We start from the raw sequence: 23,937 nt of genomic DNA on the forward strand, positions 1-23,937 counted from the left end.
ATCACTGCCCATCCCTAATTGCCCCTTGACCTGAGAGGCTTGCTAGGCCATTTCAGAGGGCAGTTAAGAGTCAATCACATCACTGTGGGTCTGGAGTCATGTGTAGGCCAGACCAGATAAGGATGGCAGATTTCCTTCTCTAAAGGACGTAAGTGAACCAGATGGGTTTTACAACAATGGTTTCATAGTCAACATTAGACTTTTAATTCAAACCCGGGTCTCAAGTGTGTTACTCTCGGTCTTTTGCTTACTAGTCCAATGACTACCACTATGCCACCACCTCCTCCTTCTGCTCATTATAAAAGTAGAAGGGAGTTTTGTGGAGGAAATTAAATAGGTACATTTGTAATCTGGTTCTGTATTTTTGATATGTTATGTGAGGAATTGTATTTGGAAGTCGACGTCAGAAAGTATTTTTTTTACTGAAAGATAGGTTGATTTGGTGGTGGGTGGAGGAGGGCAGGGAAGCTGTTGTGGGGTGAAAATTGAACGAAGAGGCAGTGGCATTGTATAAAGGTGAACAAAAAACAAAACATGAACAATTAAAAAGGAGAAAAACACACAGATTTTAATAATTCATTCGGCAGAAGAATGGGGCCATGGTCGTTTATGTTAGCCATAAGTTATGTTATTGCAAAAGTAAATGCAAGGTTCATAATGAAGATTCTAGAGAGCTAAAGTGGCTGTTCCCCACAAATTATTAGCATTTATGATGGACTCGTCAGTCTCCCTGTACCGAGTGTCCCTCTGGCTTTCGGGATACTGTGTGATTTGCCGAGTGCCCCTGTGGTGCTGTTTACCCTCGCAGCTATTGGGTATTTTTAGGTTTGTAGAGATCATCCTGAGATGCGATTGAACTCTTCTGTCACTGGCTCTGTGGGGCTGCCCCACGGTACGTACCCGAAGCAGCGCCCGAGTCCTTGTGTTGTGAGCAGTAGAAACCCTTCGAAGGCGCTGATTAACCCTGAGGCGGGCATTGGAATTCGGCCTAGTTTCTGGGCTGTTTCAAAAGCCAGCACAGTGCTCAGTAAGAACACTCGGTGACTAGCAGTCGGTGCGAATGGAGTGATTAAGTCAAACCTTTGGTTTTAACTCCACTGGCTCAGTTACCAGCAATTCCGTGAGCTGTATGAAGGCAGGGGGAGTGAGATAACGGAGCACTTCTCGGCACAGGACAGGACCTATGAGTGGGACTACGTTATTCAGCCCTCATTTTCCGTCAGAATTGGCAATTCACCTTTGACTGTACTTAATAGCAACTTGCATTCCAACTAAGCTTGACAATGCGGTCATGCCGTTACCGCCTAACGTCCGGAATCGTCATAGCTTGAGTTCATGCCTCTAAAAAAAAAAGCAAATGTAAAGTTAACAATCTGATATTTCGGAGCAGATACCTGGCTTCGTGTTAGAATTCGTGCCTGTGACCGAGGTGTCATTACCACTGCGGGGCGAGGTGCTGTAGCAACTTGAGTCAGCCTGAAGGGTTGTCACTGGCGATGCAGAGCACAGCCGGGGAGCTAATGGCTGAATAATAACATGCTCAAAGAATTAAATCATTGTAATGATATCCAAAGTAAAGATGACTCCGTTGTGGAAAATGTTGCAAAATTCATACTTTACTCCCAATAATTAAATGCTGCATAAAGATATTTCTACCAACGTATAAAGGCAAGCTTGAAAATTAGATGTTAATTATTATTTGAAATTATCTTTTCAGTGATTTCAGAACTTTAGGTTGTGGGAATATTGCGCTGTTTCTGTTATCAATTTTTATAGCTGTACATCGATTCTGTTTATTTGTTTTATTTCCATTTCTTCTCTCCTGGTCCTCCCTATTTACATTCTATTAATATTCTTCCTCGTGCAGATTCTTTCATAAGGCGTTTTGATTTGTTTATGTCGCTTGGGAGTTGTTCGTTTGGTAAATAAGAGACCAGGAAGGTGAATAAATTAGGACCCTCTCTTTCCTAAAAAAAAGTCTGTGTGTCAACACTACTACTTATAAATCGCCCAACACATCAAAGACGGTGCACCTTTAACCGATTGTTACCAAGGCCAGATTCGAGGCAAAGGCCAGATAAAGGTTAAACTGACGCCTGACATCGCCACCACGAAGTTTGGAATGTCACTTGCTCCACCTCAACACTTTCCCTCAACTTGACACTCATTCAATTCTGGCCAAGTGGCCACAGATCGGCCCTGCAGTTCTCTCCTGTTACCTCGTCATCCAACATTTAGACCAGGCTCCCCAGTCAAGGTGAGAACTACGACCCACCCACAATCCACTCAACAGCCTTTTGTTTACAACCCGCACTGAAGAGGTGTCTGCAAAACAACCAGTCGCACACACGACGCAGTTTATTGCTGGGCGGTGAGAATCAGCAAGTCCTTTTAACTGCACAAATATGATCGCTGTAAATAACTTTTGCAATTAAAGAGACAAAACGACACATATATTTAAGACCGACATAGATAGAAACAATGCTATTAAGTATCCTTTAAAAAAAAAACAATCACGCTGGCTTCTGCACACTTGTGTTGCAGAGGAAAGGCTGCAGAAATCAAGTCCCTCTTCAAATTAATTTAAGATGAATAGTGTCGTTTTATTCCTGGTTATTTTGTTTAAGCCGGCAAAATGTGAAGTTAGACAACATCGTGATGCTATAATACTTCAATGCTACTTTACGCGGTGTGTTTCCTAGTCCGTGCCAACCCTGGAAAATAGGCAGAATTCATTTTACTACAGCACAAAAAAAACATTCGCTAGGCAGATGCGCTATTTTAGGAGGTTGCAGATTAAATTTCAAGAGGTTTAATACAGTCTTTTAGGACAACCACCGCAAATGTCATGCCTATTTGTATGCAGTTATTCAGGTGTGCAGTAAATTCAAATTACCCCTACAGCTCCTTATTTTACACGTATGAAATATGAGATGGAAGCCTTAACAGTTGCAGAACCATTTGTGCGCCTGTAACATTTGGGACACAAATGACAACAGGAGCATGAAATATTGCCGCTGTCTGAAGTTTCCTTGCAGAGAAAGCTCCCCGGCAGCAGCTCAGCTGAGAGAGGGAGCCGCTGTGTGTGTCAGTTGTTGAGTTGCACATGAGTTTGCACTAATCAAGTTGAACAGCATTAAACTTGATCTGACCAGCGTGGGCACATGGCTGAAAGGTGCCCACTCTATGGAGTCGCCATTTTATTTCATTCCTATGCTGGAGTTAATGCATTGTTTTGGGGCCAACCTTCCTGCAAACTGAGTATTTTTGTTAAGGTGTATTAATGGTATGATCTGCATAAATTCCTTGCGATAGCTGTCATTGCTTTTGTGCTGATAGTTGATCGGTAGACTACCCCTACAGTACAGGTGCTTAAACAAGCATTGTGTTGGACTGCAGTCCCGTGTTGCCTCTTGAACGTATGGACACAGTGTCAGGTCTTTACATATATCTATATGTATATAAAGGCCGTAGTCTTGAACTGTAATTTGCATGAATCTGATGGGTTTTGCAAAAAGGATAATTCTTGATAACATAATCACATCATAGGCCAAGGCGAAATCCAGGAGGTATTGGGAATTTATTTTGTCAGCGCCTATTCTTCTGTCAAACTGCCCTTTCTTACCGAGTGTTCCCTCTCTTTTCTTTTAGTAACCCATTCTTTTGCCCTAGGACCAGCACTTTCAAATGCAGTCAGAAAGCCCATCATCAGTCACTGATTTTGTCCAGGAGAGAGTAATTTCCAACTTAAATCCCTCAGAGCCTCCCATCCGTTCTAAATCCCATATCACCACTCCTTCCACACACACACACAGCTGACACGCAGCAAGCCAAAGCAGTCGGGTTTTGCTTATGCATTAGCAATTTATTCTGTCTGTCTGACACGTCGCTAACATAAAACCGTAAAATATAAATAAAATATCTCTCCCCCAGCACCAGTTCTCAGCGAGAGAGAGAAAAAACAGCTCTATCTCTCCCCCCGCCCGCCCCGATGTAGAAGAGATGGAATAAAAGCTGTGACTCCGCCAGTGCCTGTTTTCCTATCGCGGTGGCCACTAACACGCACACACACATTCAGACAATGAAGATGGATGAGCTGGGATTGGGATCAGACTCTTCGGGGACTCCGTTCTCCTCTCCAATATACCCCCCCCCCCCCCCTCTCGCTCTCTCTCTCGCATTCCCCTCACTCACTCTCTCCGTGTAAAGCCATTGATAAGCTACTAAAAGTCATTTGTATTTCTGCGGCTGCCGTTATTCCCAAGCCTGCGGTGGTGAGGTGCTCAGGCTGATTGCAATTTATCAGGCGCTCGCATCAGTTTGTAGCATGTGTTCTCTTTCCTCCTCGACACTGCACTGATAGTATCGTCAGCGACGACGGAATCAGTCTGCGAAGCTCAATATCGCGTGGACAATTTGCCACTTGCCCCGTTATGTTTTCCGAAAACATGCATTTTAAGCGCTTTAGTTCTATCTGTTGGCCGCGATGATTAATTGGAGCATTTACTAAAACGTCGTGGAGAGTAGCATGAGGTTCCTGGTGGTGAAATGAAGTTGATCGATGTCATAGCTGACCTAAAAGTTTTTATTTCCCCCGCTTAAAGTTTGGCGCTGGACCTGGACTTAAATGAGGGGAGCAAAACAAACACAAAAACAAAAAGAAATGACATTGTAGATTATTGGGTTTGGAGCTAAACTAGCAGCTGGCCCAATGACATGACTACAGGAGGATCTATAGACTTCATCGAATTTCTAACCCCGGCTGTCAGTGAGATTTTTGGTCGGGGGAAATATTTCGCTGTTTTTGGTCAATACCTCGACCCGACTGGCAGATGTTGTGATTTCTACTATTCCTATCCTGAGCAGACAGGAGTTGCAGGGGCCTCGCTGAGTCGCAGGAAATCGGGGAAAAGTTCCTCCTGGAAGCCCGAACACAAAATGCACGCGAAAAAACACAATTAATGTGTGACACTAAATTCCAATAATGGTGGTTCTACAATGACCCATGTAATGTTTAAGTTATGCACGGTAATTGGTTTTTTTAAAGAATACAATAAAAAGCAGACATTCCTTATTAACATGCTGTGAATTTCAAACACACACAATAGTTCTGCGAACAACATATGGCCGTCTGCATGAAGGTTCAATATCCTCCGAGATAGTTAACTTAACTCAAACTTCTTTCCAAGTTTGAAAAACGTTGGCTATATGGAGCGATGTTGCACGATTTATCTAGCCCCCCCCCCATCGCTCACCATTTGACTTGGTCTAGTTAAAACGTATTGCTAACCAGCCCCCTGCCGCCACCCCACTCACCCCACCACTCATCCAACCCAGCCGAAAAAAATATTGTTTTTAGATCAATCAAAAGTATCACTGCCGGTACATGTTTGCTGTCTATGCTTTGGGAACCAAACTCTATAGCCTAACGACTGTGCAATTTCACTGTTGATATATTAGCGTAAGCAATAGTATTGTTAAAATCATACACTGTTGCGCCCTACTGTAATTTCTAGATTTAACATTGATAATTGCAGCTTCTTTGGTTTGCGAAAAGCCGATTGATTTGCACATTAATTTTCCATTTATACCTGGAAGGACCAAAATTCTATTTAAACCTATTATCTGATCGACCTTCGCAAGCTAAAATTGTAATTTTACATGCAAGATTCTAAATAATTAACTGTTTATATTCTATATACCGTTTGAATTGTTTGGGTGAAAGAGGAACATGTGATTATCGAGAGTGGTGTACACAATTCGACTTTATAACTTCCTGGAAATATGTATTATTGGCGTCTTATTGGAAGTGCCAGCAAATAGCTCGCTGTTTCTATTAATGAAATGCTACAAATGGGTTTCAAAAATGTTGACAGGTCCATAAGTGTTTGAAAAGCAATAATGCAGATAGATGCCCATGTGTAGGTGGCAGAATTTTGCTCCAGAAGTGGCCTCCTTGCTGTGGGAAGTTACTCAGACTTAATCTGTTATATAAAGTTATGCAGTCATTTGCTCCCAATCATATCGTTAGGTTCGAACATGTCATGTTAACTGGATCAAAATATTAAGCCTGTTGACAAGGTTCCTTGCAGTCACCTCTACAACTGCTTCCTGTCCAGCCGGTGTGTAAATCACACTTCCAGAATACGTCTGCCCATGTGTAAATCACACTTCCAGAATACGTTCTGCCCATGTGTAAATCAGTTCCAGAATATATTCTGCCCATGTGTAAATCACACTTCCAGAATGTATTATTCCTATGTGTAAATCACACTTCCAGAATACATTCTGCCCATGTGTAAATCACACTTCCAGAATACATGCTGCCCATGTGTAAATCACACTTCCAGAATACATTCTGCCCATGTGCAAATCATACTTCCAGAATGCATACTTCCTGTACCGGCCTCCCCGAACAGGCGCAGGTATGTGGCGACTAGGGGCTTTTCACAGTAACTTCATTGAAGCATCCTTGTGACAATAAGCGATTATTATTATTGTTACATTCTGCCCATCAGTAGTTTCACTAAGCTCCTGTGTATTCATTTTCTGTACTTTATGTAAAACCTTCCTGCCCCTCTGTATTTTCTCTTCCTGATAACCGCGCTTGTTGGAATCAAGATACAGAAGGAGAACGGTGTGAGAAAAGCCAAATAAGAGTCACATGTTGGCCAAAAGCCTCAGTGCACAAGCATGGTTCCGTGCTATTTTGCTCCGTTTTTGTCACTGACCCACGTTTGAGTGTGTTGCAGCAATCGCGCACGCGAATTGTGTCCTTCCTTCTACCGCCACAAGTAAACCGTACTCATTTACTCAGATACACTAATTCAGCAGAATTGCAAGAAAATTCTAGCAATACCCTTTTACCACATGGGAACATAGAACAGTTACAATGACAAAGAAGGCCATTCAGCCCATCGAGTCCATGCATGCTGTCTGCAAGAGCAAACCATAACCCCCCCCCCCACCTTATTCGCTTCAACTACTTATCTAATTTCCTTTTTTTTTCTAAATTTAGATTAGCCAATTCATTTTCCCAATTAAGGGGCAATTTAGCATGGTCATTTCACCTAGCCTGCACATCTTTGGGTTGTGGGGTCGAAACCCACGCAAACACGGGGAGAATGTGCAAACTCCACACAGACAGTGACCCAGAGCCGGGATCGAACCTGGGACCTCGGCGCCGTGAGGCAGCAGTGCTACTCACTGTGCCACCGTGCTGCCCTTATCAATTCCCTTTTGATAGCCACGATTTAATCGTGCGGTTAAAACACTTAATCCGCGAATACAGTAAACGTCCAATAAGGTCGCCTGCGTTTTACTTGTGCAGGGGCTATTGGCGTGCTATTGGAGAGCAGTGTTCGCTGAAAGTTCGCGAACAGTGCAGATGGAAAAAGTTTGAGAGTAATCTGCGTCCTTTCCGTCTGGCCAGCCGAGGTTGACAGCAGAGTGCTCGCCAAGTGGATCAACTCGTGGTCCATTCGATGCCGAGCTGTTGTGATACTCACTGCTCCGCTCATAGGGAGTCATTTCACAGTCGTTTGTAATCCCCGTTGCACTTGGCCGATCACAGCCCCATCAGCCAGCGCTATATATCTCTCAGTTCACCACAGGTGTCACCCGCATCTTCCGACAAAGAGGTCAAGGTGGGGGTGCCTCCGGATTTTGACAACCCCAGCAGCCAGTGTGATCACGGCGGACACAGTCACGTGTGGCAACGGGGGGGGGGGAGTGGAGAGGAGCCGGTGGGTTAAAAAAAACATGACCAGAGAGGGGGAAAGAAACCCCAACCTGAACTTCCCCTTCCACTTTATCCACGCTCTCTTGCCGCGTCCAGAGTTGCCGCGCTACAATTTCCGGCCCTCCGGTACGGAAACCTCGATTCCCGCGGTTCCGGTCCTTACATAGTTCAATCACTCAGTGCAGCTATTCACTGAGGCCTCAAGTCTGAACAGAAAACAAGCACAAACCCTCGGGTTGCTTGATTTAAATTGTTTGCAGAATTGGCAAAGAGAGGTTTTGTTTCGTGTGTGTGTTAAATGTCCCCGTAAAGCAGATAGTAAAATTAACTTTTGAAATGGTGTATTCAAGTCCCTCAGGTGCTGATAATAGGACAGATTGTTGTGGGTTTTTTTGGAATCGTGACAATTATTAATTTTGAATGTAAAGACTATTCCGTGCAAGTGGCAGTATTTCAATGTACTACTACCCCTTTCACAGTATTCAGGTAAGGTTGTAAAATACCAGATTACACCGATCCTAGCCTTAATTCTTCAATGCATGCAATTCTGAACTGAATGTCCTTGGGGGAGGGGGCTAATTTACGGATTGAAAGTCTGGAGGTCAATTGTCCCCCTGGTTACTATTAAATGAATCACCGTCCTCACGGAGCGACGTTACGGGGCAGAAGGAGGCCATTTGGCCCACCGTGTCTGCGCCGTGCCTCCAAAGGAGCTGGAGGATGTGATATGCAAAGTGCATCTAATGTTTCAAGAAAAACGTGTTCTTTTTAACATTTTTGAAAGAACAGAACTTTAATAAATGTGTTAGATTAACGACGTCTATATTATCTGTATTTGATAACAGGCAATCGTTGTATAACTGTTCTAGCGTACAATATGTCCAGTATGCAGTGGCCATTAGTTAGCTGTATAAATGGTATGTTCGCAGAGAAGCATGTCATACCATAACAGTGCTGAGCGCTCACAGATATTGATGTTAATATTATCCTTGGATGCGCGGGTTAAGACACCGCACGGGACTTAACAAGTGACACGTTAGTCATAATATGAAGGTAGAATGTAATTAAAAATGCACAAGAGAGAATTGGAGTAGTGGCACCTATTTTGCGTGGACAAGGTCGAGAAACTTGTGCCCTGCTGTGCGAAGGAAAAAGCTGAGTTTGTGAATTGTGTTTTGGCCCGTGAACATTCATACACATTGACTGGGTGCTCACTTCCAATCGATATCTCCCTCCATTCCGCGCTGACAGCCACGGGCTGTGACACCGGCTGCTCTGTCCTTGTTTTCATGAAGCTGAAGAGATTCTAGATCTGTTAATACTCCCAGCCTTTGAGCCTGCTGCTGATAATCTTCTTCTCCGGGCCATGGCCATTTCTTAGATGAAGTGTTGTCAAATCTCAATGATTGTCGCCCTCTAGATTTTGTGTGTGGGAGGGTGGGATGGGGGGGGGGGGGGGGGGGAGAGTGGCGGGGGTGGGGGAGGGGGGGGGTAGGGGTAGGGTTTAGACAGAATTCACGCGCCGCGGTTGGAAGTTGAAGTGTCACGCGAATGATCATTTGTGTCAACTTCTAAACGCTATCCACCTCGGGACATGGGTTCGCTGTGATGTTTCCAATTGTATCAGCTCAGCCGGTTCATTTAAAATGCATGCCAGTGTAAGGGAAGATGTTCTGGAGTAAATTGGGACAGACTACTTTGGCCTACATGCATATTCTATCTGGCAAGCTGCTCAAATTCAAATCTACCCAACAACCCTCTGCAGCGTGTCCAACAATCACTTCACACAATCTCCTTTGCCAGCTGAAAGTGGATGCTTAACATGGGGAAGTCCGCTTACAATGCCGGGTCACAAAGTGCACACTATTTGCAGCGTTGTTACACTCAGTTGATTACATTTCACTTCAGTAATTTGAAGAGTGAAAGGATGTTGCCAGTGATCGTCGCTCCTGTCCACATAGATTCAGTATGCTTTATGCAGAACTGGAAAACGAGGCCTGATAAGTTAACCGCCCCCAGCCCCCACCACCACACACACACAAATATTCGCGCTCGCCTCTTTTACGATTTTAATAAATACCTTGACGTCAAATTGTTCCACAAATTTCACTTTTTGCACCCAATCACGTGATTTGAAGGGACTTATTTCAAGTCAATTTCACCTTTATAGGCGGGCCGAGAGGTTGCCGGATGTTGGACTTCAGTTGTGATTAGTTGCAGAACGCTATTAGATGCACAAACTGGGGAGCAGTTTCATGTTAGATTCTGCTGGTGTGGGTTGTACAGGGTGGCTGAGTGAATTACTTCTCTCACCCAACTGCGAACTCTATGTGGCGGTGACAGAAGCTTGCGGCTGCACTAATATAACCAGATGCTTTGCAGCTGAATAAAATTTTGGGAGCGGGAATATAAACGATGGTCGCAAAGATGTTGCTCATCTCTTATCTCTATTCATTCCTGACCAACACATGTCATCTGGGAGAGTCAAAAGGAAAAAAAAAAGGTCCCTAGATAGAAGGCTACAGCTGTCACTGTGAAGTCTGGAGGGCCACGTCCATACCCAGCCAGGCTTCTCTCCCTTTTGCATGAGAAGGCCTTCATGTGCAGAAGGGGTTTATTGATTCCTTTAAAAAAAAACGTTTATCACACGGATGGTGCGTGGGAGATAAATTGGGAAGCGTCTGTTTCAGGAAATACTGTTCGGAGGGGCAGAGGACGTCAAATCTGACGCAACCGTGTAGCAAAGAAAATGTTGGCGCCCACTAAATGTTGCGCCTTTACCGCAGAACAGGATGAGTTTTCTGCTCCTTAATTCTGGGAGTTGTCAGCCGGATGGCCGCATGTCAGCAGGGAATAAGGCACATTTATCTGCACTTTTCGGATCATTCATCTGTCAGAAACTATACTGCTGTCTATTTGGTTTCCCGGTTTCCAATTAGAAAAAAAAATAACACTGGAGATTATTTGGAGACTTCGATATATTTCAAGCTAATGGTAAAAGAACAGAACCTTACGAAAAATGGTCCTGTTCGAAATCGTAAACCTGTAGGTGTTGAATTAATTGACGACTTCAGTACGGATTGCGACACAGCAATTGTTACCCAAATGTCAGAAAACGATTCTCCGGGTGCTGGTGGTGCACTTAAGATTTGGAGTAAACAAGTTCAACGCGGGGAAGCGATAAAGTTGTGTGACATTGAATGGCAACGCTCTGAGCATCATTGGCAGACGATAATTCCGGACAGAAAATAGTAGACTATTTTGTCAAAATAAGGACTGCGTAAAGGTTGTTCGGCGCTGTTTAAAGCATGACGATGTTAAAAGTTCAAACAATGTCTCGCAATCGAGTTGATTCGCTGACTGAGGTGTTAAGACGCTGCAGTGGACACGTTCACATGTTTTATAGAATACTCAAATGAATGCACACCAGCAGTATGTGTGTGTGTGTTCTAAGCAATCTGTGTCCTGGATGAGCTCGCGGTTCCAGCTATCAAGGCCGACTGGGATGGAGGTGGTGAAAGTGCTGTTTCCATGCAGTTTTTCATGTCTGAGGATCCTGTCCGTAGAGATCGGTCACTTACAGCCTCCTTCGTGATCCTTTGCCGTTCCTCTCTGCCTATGCCTAGGCGAGACATAAAACGGATGGATGTGTCCCCCCCCCCCCCCCCCGCCCCGCCTCCCCCCAAAAATGCACTATTCTAGCCGCAAGAAAATATTTAACTCGGGCGGACTGTAGTGCTGCAGACATTTTGTTTTGAAAAGTATGGGAATCGTCTGAACCGAATGCAAATGTTCAACTTTCACGGCGCCCACAGAGTTGGCAGCTGAGATCTGTCAACTGCTCGAGAGGCTGACTGGAGGGTGAGCCTTTCTTGTCTTGCTTCCGTCCGCGCTGACGCGAGACGCAATACACACATCAAAAAAAGTCAAAACTTTCATTCTAGCACTCAATATGCAAATATGGGCAACCACTATTTGGTGTCGAGTTCAAGATTAATGGGGGAGGAGGAACGGACGGGACGTCCATTAAACATTGCAAGTAAGCATTTCCCTTTAAGTAGAGCATTCATCAACAAGTGCAGAGGTGAGAACATGACTTGTTAGGTCTTTTCTATCGTCTCTCACGTTTTTAACAGATATCACTTCAAAGTTAAGACGCGTTTGCAGGCAGGGGAAAAGGCTCATGCATATGCAGGTTATTTATTGACTCACCCCACCGTTGTGTTTGCACCAAACGTCATATACTCGTTTTCCATTTTCACCTGATGATGGGTATCTACACAGCAACACCCCCCCCCCCCCCCCCACCACCACCACCCCCAGCGAATTCACCCTGAAAATAATATGTTGATGGAATCACCCACGTACCTTCTTTTCTTGCAAATTGATCAGGCTGACCGTTTTAATAATCATTCTGCAGCCTTATTACAGAACAATCGGCCGAAAAGGACACAACAAACTCGTGAAGACAAGCAACGCCTGGATTTTAAGTTGCTCGCCGATACAAAAAATGCTTAGGACAATCCGGCCTGGAGAGCAAGCCCGGGAACCCCCCCAAAGGAAAAAAAAGGGTCTGAACACACAAGGTTGCCATTTGGTTTCTCTCACCCCCACCACCCTCTCTTCAGGCGGACGCATTCCCCGCGGAAGAAAAGTGCAACATTAATACTGCGGCTGGATAAATAAACAACAAAAGAACAACAACAACAAAAAGGAAACGAGGGAAGGGATGCAGAACAGGACAACCCCAAACATAAAACATAACAGCAATGTAACTATACCTAACCCCCCTCAGGAAAGCGGCCGCGGCTCCCGTTATGAGGCGAGATGCAGCGAGTCGATGGAAGGCAGAGGGGGGGGGGGGGAGAGGCAACACAAACGCAGCTGTAATAAATTAGCGGTTGCCATGGCGCCGCGGCGGCTGATTGGACGGGGGCGCCGGTGACGCGGCGGGACGCGTGACGGCGATGTGAATAAGGTGTGCGCCAGCTCCAGGAAACATGCAGTGGAGTGAGGGGCGCGTGCGGCGGGCAGAGCGGCAAAGCAGCTGGCTGATTGGCATGTTTATCCACACAACTACTCTAGCTGTACAGTAAACACGACTGGGGGGAAATATCTCTCTCTCTACCAGATCAGGAAAGTTGAACCATGAAATCAAAATCAATGCTTGCCATAGGCCTGTCACCCATGTTGTGCGTCTGGAGTATTTAATATCTATGTATTATTATTATTATTTTGCTAATGGTACTCAATACAAGCAAACCGCAGTATTTATTATTAAATCAAAAGCCGGCCAAAATACTTATGAGGCAAAGTTGGCGGCACCTTTGTGCATCATGTTGAAGTAAAAAATTTAATACTCCGGAGTGAGTGACAGCACTGTTGCTTGTTGATCGGTGTGGTTTCTTTTTTTTATTATTTTATTTTCATTTTGTAGTCGTTCCTTTTTAAAGAGGGCGATTTGCTGCTTTAGGAGCACGCCTGCAATCGGGTTTTCTTTGACTCATATCAGCTACCTCAAAAGAAACACACAAAAAAAAAACCGCTGGCCACTTCATCCGTTGGAAGCATCGCCCTTTAACAAGAGCCATTCTAAGGATCAGCCTGCTGGACGTTCGAGGACCTCATTATTACCAGCCAAATATCTCTAACCGTCAGCTATCTCATAATCGGGGAACAATCCAAAGACAATGGTGCACTGTGCGGGGTGCGAGAGGCCTATTCTTGATAGGTTTCTGTTAAACGTCCTGGACAGAGCTTGGCACGTGAAATGTGTACAGTGCTGCGAATGTAAATGCAATTTAACAGAAAAATGCTTTTCACGGGAAGGAAAGCTCTACTGCAAAAACGACTTCTTCCGGTAAGTGTCATTTGGGTCTGTTCTTCTTTAAATGCATCATCAGATGCCTTGTTATATTCATATTGTGTAAACTTCAAGTTTGCTTTATATTATCCTGTTCATTCAATTTATTGGGGCATTATTTAGTGAGTGCAACTGATTTTTCTGGCTTAGTTTAAAAGCAGAACTGTTGGGTAACTTTCAGATTCATGAAGGCTGGCCCAAAGATATTGTGAGCCAAACAATATGTAGCACCAGTCGCTGGAATAACTTCAATTGCTTCGCAATTTGGTGAAATAACTGGATTGCGTGAACATAGAAATTCGCCTACTTTCGTTCGGCTCTGCCCGGCAACTTTGTTGGTCTGAAATACAGAAAATGTGTATTCAGCGGGGATAAGACACGGCGGGAGTTTGCACGTTTCCACCGCTGAGGCAAAATTACAGCAAATATCAGTAGCTACCAATCCTAGAGGAAACCCATTCGTTCTGTCTGCCTCCTCGGTGTTTTTGCTTTATTGTAACGACGTGATAAGTGGGTCTGAATAACACAATGAAGAGGAAACCATGGACAAAGGGTTTATGGACAAACCTTTTGTTAGCAAGCACCTGAGCTGACTGCACAGCTACCTGAATCAATGCAATTCCCCATGCTACGAACTCAACCCATAACCAAATGTGCAATGTGAGTCAGATAAGAGATACATTGCATGATGCAGGGTAGTGATGTATTTCCTCCTGCTTCCTAAAACAAGTTATTCTCATCTAACTTTTAATTGGTCACATTAAATTCCATTTGCAACCGTGCACGCTGTCTTTTTCAATCAACCACCCTTGCATCCTTTACCACCCAGAGAAAAGTTATAAGATTTCACCTCTTCCCTCAAAACAAACTACCCGCCTGTTTCAACTTCCCGATGCAAATATGACAGCAAAGTATCCTTTAACTATTGCTTACACACCGGAACCATTGATTGAACTATAGCCACCCCCTCAGTTATTATTAATGAATGGCTTAATGTCAAGTTTGGAGACCTTTCTAATCAGGCTCTCTCCTGAAGTTTCCTTCCTCCTCCGGGATCATACACCGTCATCACTTCAATCTGCCGTCACCTGTAAATGACGTAACGTTTATTAATCCAATGATTTTTACATCCAACTTGGAGAAGATTCTTTTTAAAATTTAGTTTTCAGTAGAATGCCATTTTACTTTATTCCCGCAGCAATCGCTACGAAAACATTTTCAGCAAAATTGACGCTCCTGCTACATTTTAACGTCCTTTTCTCGAATAGGTTGGTTGGTCTTCACTCTCCTTTAAAAGGAGTTGCAGGTGAACCTCGGTAAAGTTCCTTATTCTCGCCTGTCACACGATTTCGTTAAACCCCATCTTAGCCAAGAAGTGCGTTGACATTCAATCATGTACCGAAGTGTCTTTAGCATAAAAACGTGGAATATCTTAATGGCCAGCAAACTTTATATCAGGCTGAACCAGACTCGAATAGGAGACGCGTTCGGTGACCCTTACAAATAAACTGAAGCGCCTTCATCTTCTGGAAGGTAGTAAGGTGACACTGCGACCGTGACCACCTTTATTTTTACCCGATAATTAAACTTATCTAAGAACCCTTTGCGTGCTCTCTGACGTTTTGAATCGAAATGGACACATTAATATCAATCCAATTGATGCAAATAAATACTGAAGCCCCTCTCACACTGGCTGAGCTTAACATTAATGCAAATCGGGTTCAGTTGTGAGGCAGCCCCCACAACATTTGGGACACTTCTTGACAGTTTGCTGGTATAGATTTCTCATAAACGCTCGCACTGATTTTCAATCGTTTTGCTAGAAAAAAAAGCAATTAATGGCCCAGCAGCGAGCAATTGTTCCACGCTGTTGTCTGAGCCCCGATTGTTCGGTGACTTTCAGCCACTTGCTAATGCGGGCCTGTGCAATTCTAGATGGCTTTTCGTTCGCGTTTGTGGGCTGGTGAAATATTAACACTGATCCGCCCTGTATAAATGTAAACTAGTGCCTGCGCGTTGCTGTTCTGACCGGTTAGGGTTCAATAGTTAACTGTACTGAATGAAATTGATCATTTCTTTGACCTTTTTCTCTCTCTCTCTCTTTCGCTCCCCCCCCCCCCCCCCCCCCCCTCTCCTGGATGGTGCGTTTCAGTCGTTTTGGTACCAAGTGTGCCGGCTGCTATCAGGGTATCTCCCCGAGCGATCTGGTGAGGAGAGCGAGGAGCAAAGTCTTTCATCTGAACTGTTTCACTTGTATGATATGCAACAAACAACTTTCCACTGGAGAAGAGCTCTACATCATAGACGAAAACAAATTTGTTTGCAAGGACGATTTTTTAAACAGCAATAATTCGAGAGAAAACGGCGCGCTGTCAGGTAAGGCCAAATACATTGTGTGTGTGTGTGTGTGTGTCTGCTGGGTGGGGGATCTGGGCGACTGTGTAGCCAGCCCAGTGAGCAGATTATCCTGAATGTTATTGTATCAGTCGGCGGTGGCATTGCCCTAATCTCGCCGCACGTGTTTTACACAATTCACCACCACAAAGCAGGGCTTGTGCCCAGCAGAAAATGAGAAGGGCTGTAAAGTATTCGGAAGTGGGGCTGTGCGTGGATTTGATTACAATGGCGAGTATGGCAGGCACCTCGCTTAGTCTTGAGCCTCCCGTCTCCCATTTTCGGAATTATTGGCCGATTAACTCCATTCAATTCTCCATAAATCCCATGTGCTGTATTTCCATATCACGGCGAGCAGCCAGATTTGCGGCATTTGTCCAGCCTTTCGACCACCCTCTCTCCTTCCTCCGTCTATTCTATCATTTTATTCCGTTTTACTTTCTCTCCCGCTTTTACGTCTTAATTTCAATGTAACCGATAATGTGCAAATGATCCGTTTAGGGGAGCATCAAGTAAGGATATTTAGAACGCCCATCATTGTATCATTTAAACTTAAATCCTATTTTAGTTCATAAAAATCCCCTAATTTCACGATCCAGCGGGACTATATATCAGTGACTGATACGTTCTCAGTAATTATCATAGTCTATACTCTTATTTATGTGATGTGAGCTCATACATCATTCCATTTCATTTTGTGTGTTGTACAGTAACGGCATGTAGTGATCAAAGTTTATCACCGGATTCTCAAGATCATTTACAAGATGACACAAAAGACTCAGAAAGCGCCAATATTTCAGATAAAGAGACTGCCAGTAACGAGAACGAGGAACAGAACCTAGGAGCCAAGCGCCGGGGTCCCCGCACCACCATCAAAGCAAAACAGCTGGAAACTCTCAAGGCGGCGTTTGCAGCAACCCCTAAACCCACCAGGCACATCCGAGAGCAGCTAGCTCAGGAAACCGGGCTAAACATGAGGGTCATTCAGGTAAGGGACACACTTGGAAATGTGTATAACTGAAAACAAAAGCATGTAGACAGAGAGAGGCAGTGGGCTGGCACAGTTGGAATCATGTAGGGAGGCGCTAATTCGGGGAGTAAACGGCGAAGAATGCTTCAGGAAATTAAGCCAAATGGGGGTATTTAAAGGCGACGATTCCACATAATACAAAGAACAGTTACATCGGGGAAACAGACTAAATGTGACAGTGGAGGAGGGGCGTGGGAGTAAAAATGGTGAAGCGACGGGTACAGCTAATTGATACCATTGACCCGGGATAAATCCTCACAGCACATTATTACACAGAGGTAGATTATCGAGATGGCCAATCCTCAGTGGGGGGAAAAAGTTTGAAGCTGGGATAAATAACCAGAAGTATGTAGCACATGAAGCAAAGCTAAAGCGAGGGGAGGTGGGTAAGCAATCCGTTTTAATCGGGTCAGATGTGAGAGGGTGAACACAGGAAACCGAGAGAAGCCAAAAAAGTCTGCACCCAATAGGTCAAGCATTGTCCAAGCAAACATAGAGACAATAAAGCGGGTCAAATGTAGCAATTACACCGTCAGGGCGACACAAACCACGGGCAATTTCGGAACAAGTGTACAGCAGAATAGCTGGACTAGGAAGTCTGGTTAATCACGGGAATTTTACTCAGAATCACTGCTGAGGGAACCAACCCGACAAACCCAGCCAAAGGTGCACGGGAAAGCTGGGTTAAATGGAAGGGCAGCTGATGAGACCGACCTGCAAAATTAAATTGCCATTTGTGTGAGTGTAAAAAAAAGATCATGCTATGATCATGATATGCCCGCTTCCTCCAGTTCCCGATGAATTAATGCCCAGCTTTGAGGCAACTAAGAGAGGGATTTCGGTGTAAGAGAGGGAGGGAGGGCAATGGCACCACATTGCAGCAAGGAAGCATTTTATACATGTATTCAAATTGTAAGGCCAATGAGCAGACTGAGGATCCTGAAATGAGTTCCGAGAGGGTAAAAGGCCGTCATTTGGAGTTAACCCAGGGACACAGCAGTCCCAGGTCCCAGGGATGACAATTACCTCTCACCTTGCAGCGCAACTGGACTAATTTTCACAACCCTTCACCTGCCTACAAAGCAAAATGTACTGGTGCAATTTAAAAAAAAAAGAATGCGGCAGTTCTGTGTTAGCTGTCTTTGAATCATCAGTTTGCCTCATTCGGTGCAACCTTATTTAGTTACCTCAGCCATAAAGTTCAGAATTGAACTGATATTCAATGCGCCCATTGTCTTGTTAACGGGTGTTTCAAAGGTAAGCTGACCAAGATCCTTAGGTGTCACTTTGTTTAAAATATTAAGCCCCCCGCCCAAAATAAAATGGCACTCGAACCATTATTCCACCGCACAGTTAGGTCTATTCTGCATGTGGACAGCTGAAAAGAAGGAAGTTGAGTTTTCATTTTACGGACAATTTGAATTTTAAGATATACATAACTGCGGACCTGAAAATCTGGAATCGGGGAAATTGTTGAAATGCTTTGCATGAGTATTGTAAATGTGGGTTCCCTTCTTAATTCTGGGCAAGCCTTTTTGGTCTCTTTCAGGTTAGACTAGAGGAAGGTGTAAATATTGGCATTCAAGACCGGTTCGAGATTAATGTTGCAGTCGAAAATTAAGTGGAAGCTTTTATGTGCTGCAGGTTCGCCCTGGTTCTGGGCCTGGAAGGGTATTGTTTGCGTTGCATGTATGGTTTAATATTAACTCGGGGTTGTGGAAATAAACGGAATCTTGCGGCTGCTGTGTGCCCCAGGTCTGGTTCCAGAACAGGAGGTCTAAGGAGAGGCGAATGAAGCAGCTGAGCGCTTTAGGGGCTCGCAGGCATGCGTTTTTCCGCAGCCCCAGACGGATGAGACCCCTGGGAGATCGCCTCGACGGGGCTGACATGATGGGAAACGGCCCTTTCAATTACTACGGGGGTAAGTCCCAATTCATTTCTGCTAAACACTCCCCAGGATGTGCTTAAAAACTGATTACTTATTTAATGAGAAGGACGCTGCAAATTCAGTTTTACAGTCGTGTATTGAGGGACAATTGAAATACTGTATGAAGTTAGCCATCTATTGATTTATTATTGACTTATTCAATCACTGATTACACGAAGAGTCTCTCCGTGCTATTTTAAGGCTAAAGTATCTCTTTTCCCTCAACGATCTACTTGTCAATGTCAGATCAGTTTCAAATACTGGATCAGCCAAGCAGTGTTTTCTGCGTGTGTGAACCGAGAGAGAAACAGGGAAGCCCAAAAAAATAGCCTGCAAACCAGCCAACTACAGCAATATACAAAAATGAATTAAAATAACACAGCACACGTGCATATCCGTCCATATTAAAAAATAATCAGAGAATGACATAATTGATGCATTGCCATGGGGTTGTGCCTGCCACTGACATTTATGCTGGGTTCTTAAACAGACATCCGCGGCTTAAATGTATTCAGTCTTCCTATGAAAACTAACCCACGTTGCTGACAGTAATGGATTTTGTTTTCCGATTTGGAGTTGAACAGAGTGCAAATAAAACAGGGTGCATTGTGGAATAGAAAATGCCCCAGATTTGAGATTCGTTGTTTTGTGGCTAGGCCTCACTTGATAACTTTATTGGCAGGTTTTACTAGATGATACTAGAGGTTATATATTCAACATTTACCTGTTTTAACGCCCCCCCCCCCCCCAATATAAACATCACACATTCTATGTAACACGGACATTGCAATGTGAAACAATTCCTTCCGTTTTATTTATTATTTACTTATTATACACTTGCAAACGTTAGAATTACAAGTTAGAACAGGGCCTGGAATTGCTTAGTTTGTATCTTGTAATCATTACAACTGGCTTAATTTTAAACTTAAAAAAATTAAGAATAATTGTTGCGCATTACAGATTTAATAATAACATAATACCGAGATAAGGGGGCATGGTGGTTAGCATAAATGCTTCACAGCTCCAGGGTCCCAGGTTCGATTCCCGGCTGGGTCACTGTCTGTGTGGAGTCTGCACGTCCTCCCCCTGTGTGCGTGGGTTTCCTCCGGGTGCTCCGGTTTCCTCCCACAGTCCAAAGATGTGCGGGTTAGGTGGATTGGCCATGCTAAATTGCCCGTTGTGTCCTAAAAAAAAGTAAGGTTAATGGGGGGGGGGGGGGGTTGGGTTACGGGTATAGGGTGGATACGTGGGTTTGGGTAGGGTGATCATGGCTCGGCACAACATTGAGGGCCGAAGGGCCTGTTCTGTGCTGTACTGTTCTATGTTCTATGTTATATGAGATATCTAAAACATCCATTTTGTAGAGTTCTCCAATACAGTCAACTGGAATAACATTGGTGAAGTTTTTTGAAAACAAAGTTTCCACGTTTATGTTTAATGAAAGGCTGGTCGGGGCTTCCAGTGGATTGGTTGTAAACAGCAGACTTGCTGTTGTTTGACGGCGAGAACACATTGAAGACAAGAAGCACACAGGAGGGGCTGGGGTTAATTAATGTGGTGTGAATGTATAGCAGAGGTGGGAGGCTCTGAACAAAACCATAACTCGAAACTGAAACTCCATCAACCCTGAAATCCACCCCCCCCCCCCCTCTTCCCCTCCGCGGTAACAACTAGTTCCTCATCTTTGCCATTCATTCGGAAAGGAAGAGAGCTGTACGCTTCGAATGGAAACGTAAATGACCGCGCTTTGTTGTGTTATTCATCAAATACGAATCATGAGATAGTGTAAATTTAGTTTTAACCTCGTTGACATTGGGTTGTGCTGGCAGCTAATTGCTTCTGCATTATCATCGAAAGCACCTTTAAAGTCCAGCATTTTGGAAGAGATTTTACTCGGGGCAATAAGCGGGTCAAGCTGCGGGGGCGGCGGGGGGGGGGGGGGGGGGGGGGACTTCATTCCTCCCCCCTGTTCGATTTTACTTTGAAACAGAACACATTAGGTCGGGCTTGACCGCGTTTGTATGTTTTCTATGCAGCTATTGGACAATTTTGAGGTGCCAGCATCTTTTCCCACCCATATTTAGCTTACACTTAGTGGCCAGTTTCAGTCCGCATATTCTCCATTTCGTTTACTTATGTAAATGAGCATGCATTCAGGCAGTCTCGAAAAGGCACCTGGCAAAAAAATACAAAACCCTGCAACGGCGTTTGAGTTTCAAAATATATTGTGCAAGAGAAGAACTGTCCCGAGTGAATTTCAGAAAACCCGTCAAAAGAACTAAGTGCACATTTAACATCCAACGACGGTTTAAAAAAAAAGACCCTAATAAGATTTTGTGCTGTAAATTATGTTGGTCCATAAACCACTGTTTCTCATACTCGGAGGTTTTTAAAAAATGCCCATTGGGAGTGCTTTACATTAGTACCCGTGGAGCATTTAGGCAGCACGCTATTTTCCGAAATATTTATTGAATTTTGGTAGCTAATAAGTGCGAGCGCATGACTTAAACTTGGATTCTGAACAATAAACTATCTCACAAGATCTTCCCAGCTACAGTTATGTGACGGCAGGTTGTTATTTGCCGAATGCTCTGCAATGACTCGTTGAGTGGTAGTTTCCTGAGAGCGGTTGGGTTTGTGTAAAATGAATGAGCATTATTCAAAAAGTGGGACCCTGCTGCGCCAGACCTTCTGTGTGATAGGGATTAATAACACAGAATAGTTTCCCAAGCGTTTGTTTGCAATCACATCTGCTTCATTTTTCACTTAAGAGATGAAATCTTGAGGGGAGGGTGGAGGGGGGCAAGACATCAGCCTGGTTTACAAATGGGACATAAATTAGAACAAAAACGTTTGATTGTGTTTGCCTTGCACGTTGCGCGTCACACTGTGAACTCTCAGAGTAATTCTGATCAAGAGAGTTTTGGGACGGTAGAATGTAAGGGTCATTAGCTAAAAGAGAAAATAATTCAGTGTGTCACAAAAAATGTTCTGATTTTATTGCCCGTTACACGGCTCTGAAATAACTTAGCGAATCTCTGCTTTAGGTGCCAAAAATAACATTTCTAGAATTTTGTACATGTGCTATTTTGTCTTCAACATCGCAGCAGAGGCATTTTTTAATCGTAGGGCATATCATTGGACCCAGAAAGGATCATTACCAGTTTTACCGCGCGGGCCCTGTGTGCAACAACGCCGTCTTATTTCACATTGGCACAGAGCAGCCCTGTAGGTACCTCTGAAGGTTTAGTCTTTGATCACAGATTGCGTATTGACAGCAGATCAACTTGAGTAGTTTATGAAGAATAACAGTGAATGCAATAATTTGTAACGGAATGTGCATGACTTTTTATAGGCAGGTGAATCTATGGACCAGTTTGTAACTCTGTGTTGTGTGTGGGTGTGCGTTGGAGGAAGGGATGAACAAGTTTCGTGTTTGGTGCCTTTAGAGGCCAACTAATGTTAAAGACGGACCGTTTAACAGGTCCCCAAATGCAGAAAGGTGATAAACTAAAGTCACGATTTCAATTCTAACGTATCCACAAGTTGAATTCCAAACTGCATACTTTGTGAGTTTTGATTTGTTTTGCATATTTTTAACGTGTAAGAATAATAGATTTTTAAAAAACTTTGATTCACATGGTTCGCGGTTTTTCCTTTGAATAACGCTGATACACTCCAATAAAATCTGCCCAATCTGATTGCAAAGTTTATTTATCCCTGCTCTTATTTGTATTTGATTTCTCGAAACTGCAATGTGTGTGTGTGCCAATGTTTAAGATGTGACGGCTTGCATTTATATTTAGTTGCTGTTTTTTTCTCCCCCCTTTCCCAGATTATCAGACTGAATATTATGGGCCTGGAAGCAATTATGATTTCTTTCCTCAAGGTCCCCCTTCGTCTCAAGCTCAGACACCAGTGGATCTGGGCTTTGTGCCCTCCTCCGGGCCTGGGGCGACCCCACTCGGCGGACTCGAGCATCCACTGCCCGGCCATCACCCAAGCAACCTGCCGGGGCCAGGCGACGGCCAGAGGTTCACCGATATGATCTCTCACTCTCACGGGGACTCTCCGAGCCCAGAGCCGGGCCTAACAGGACCGTCAATGCACTCGATGGCGGCTGATGTGTTCGGGCCGGGTCCCAGTCCATCTTTCTCCCTCACCAATGGGGGATACACCAGCCACTTGTCACATCCGCCTCCGGAAATGAACGAGGCTGCCGTTTGGTAACGACTTCCGATTTAGTGGAAATTGCTGAAACTAACATCAAGGGACAATATTGACAATGATGTCCCTCCGTCACTCCCCCCTCACCCCCGCCCCTCCCTCTCTCTCTCCGCTCCATCCCAACCCCAAAGACAATGCGTTGCCCGGACAGCAAGAACAAGGGGAGATCTTCAGAACTCGTTGCAACAGATATTAAAATCATAATTTAAAAGAAAACTTCAATCAAGGAGAAAGTTTGAACGAGCTAAACACCACAACGTTTTAACCTGGGCGACAAAGCTGGGATCCTAAAACCCAAAAGGAACACATTTCAGAATGACCTCTAAAAGACAAAAAGCGTTTGGGAGCCCTCAAGACTTCAACGCAAACTACTCTACCTACACAAAGCTGAACAACAAATAAAGCTCATGAATGAACTGAAAGAGTCTACTGTTTACGTATTATATTTAATTCAGGACTTTAATGTTTTAGAAAACATTTTAGAACCTCTTGATCTGAATTGAAGAAACGGGCATCAAAGTAACCAAACTTTTTTTTTGTTTCTTAAAAAAATGTACAAAATGTTTGTTGGAGTTGTGGTTCACAGCTCCAGTTTGTACAAAGTGTTTCTTTTTTTTGCGTATGTTTACAAAAGTGGAAAACAAACTAGAAAGGTGCCAAATAGATAAGTCATAGCACAATTACTGTAGGTGCACTGCACCATCCACTGGATAAAGTGTTCAGAAGAGAGTGTTAAAAATATACTTTCTGCTAAT

The 23,937-nt window shown here is 44.1% G+C and overlaps 1 protein-coding gene and 1 long non-coding RNA gene across 8 annotated transcripts in view; one reads left to right on the plus strand and one right to left on the minus strand.

Annotated features, from left to right (window-relative positions):
* LOC119974931 overlaps positions 1 to 12,600 on the minus strand; it is a 46,389-nt gene extending 33,789 nt beyond the window's left edge. For 3 of the 7 annotated variants that reach the window (XR_005462614.1, XR_005462616.1, XR_005462610.1), the window contains exon 1: positions 12,523 to 12,600. This is a non-coding gene — a long non-coding RNA (uncharacterized LOC119974931). The other 4 variants (XR_005462611.1, XR_005462612.1, XR_005462615.1 and 1 more) reach the window with 4 other exon arrangements.
* Positions 12,601 to 12,756: 156 nt separating this feature from the next.
* LOC119974919 (LIM/homeobox protein Lhx1-like) lies at positions 12,757 to 23,604 on the plus strand. The gene is made up of 5 exons (XM_038814266.1): positions 12,757 to 13,601; positions 15,757 to 15,980; positions 16,709 to 16,986; positions 18,784 to 18,949; positions 22,791 to 23,604. Exons 1-5 carry the CDS (start codon positions 13,432 to 13,434, stop codon positions 23,183 to 23,185), a joined length of 1,233 nt encoding a protein of 410 aa, XP_038670194.1. The 5' UTR covers positions 12,757 to 13,431; the 3' UTR covers positions 23,186 to 23,604.
* Positions 23,605 to 23,937: the final 333 nt, after the last annotated feature.

Source organism: Scyliorhinus canicula, chromosome 12 (assembly GCF_902713615.1).
Source record: "Scyliorhinus canicula chromosome 12, sScyCan1.1, whole genome shotgun sequence".
NCBI lineage: Eukaryota > Metazoa > Chordata > Chondrichthyes > Carcharhiniformes > Scyliorhinidae > Scyliorhinus > Scyliorhinus canicula.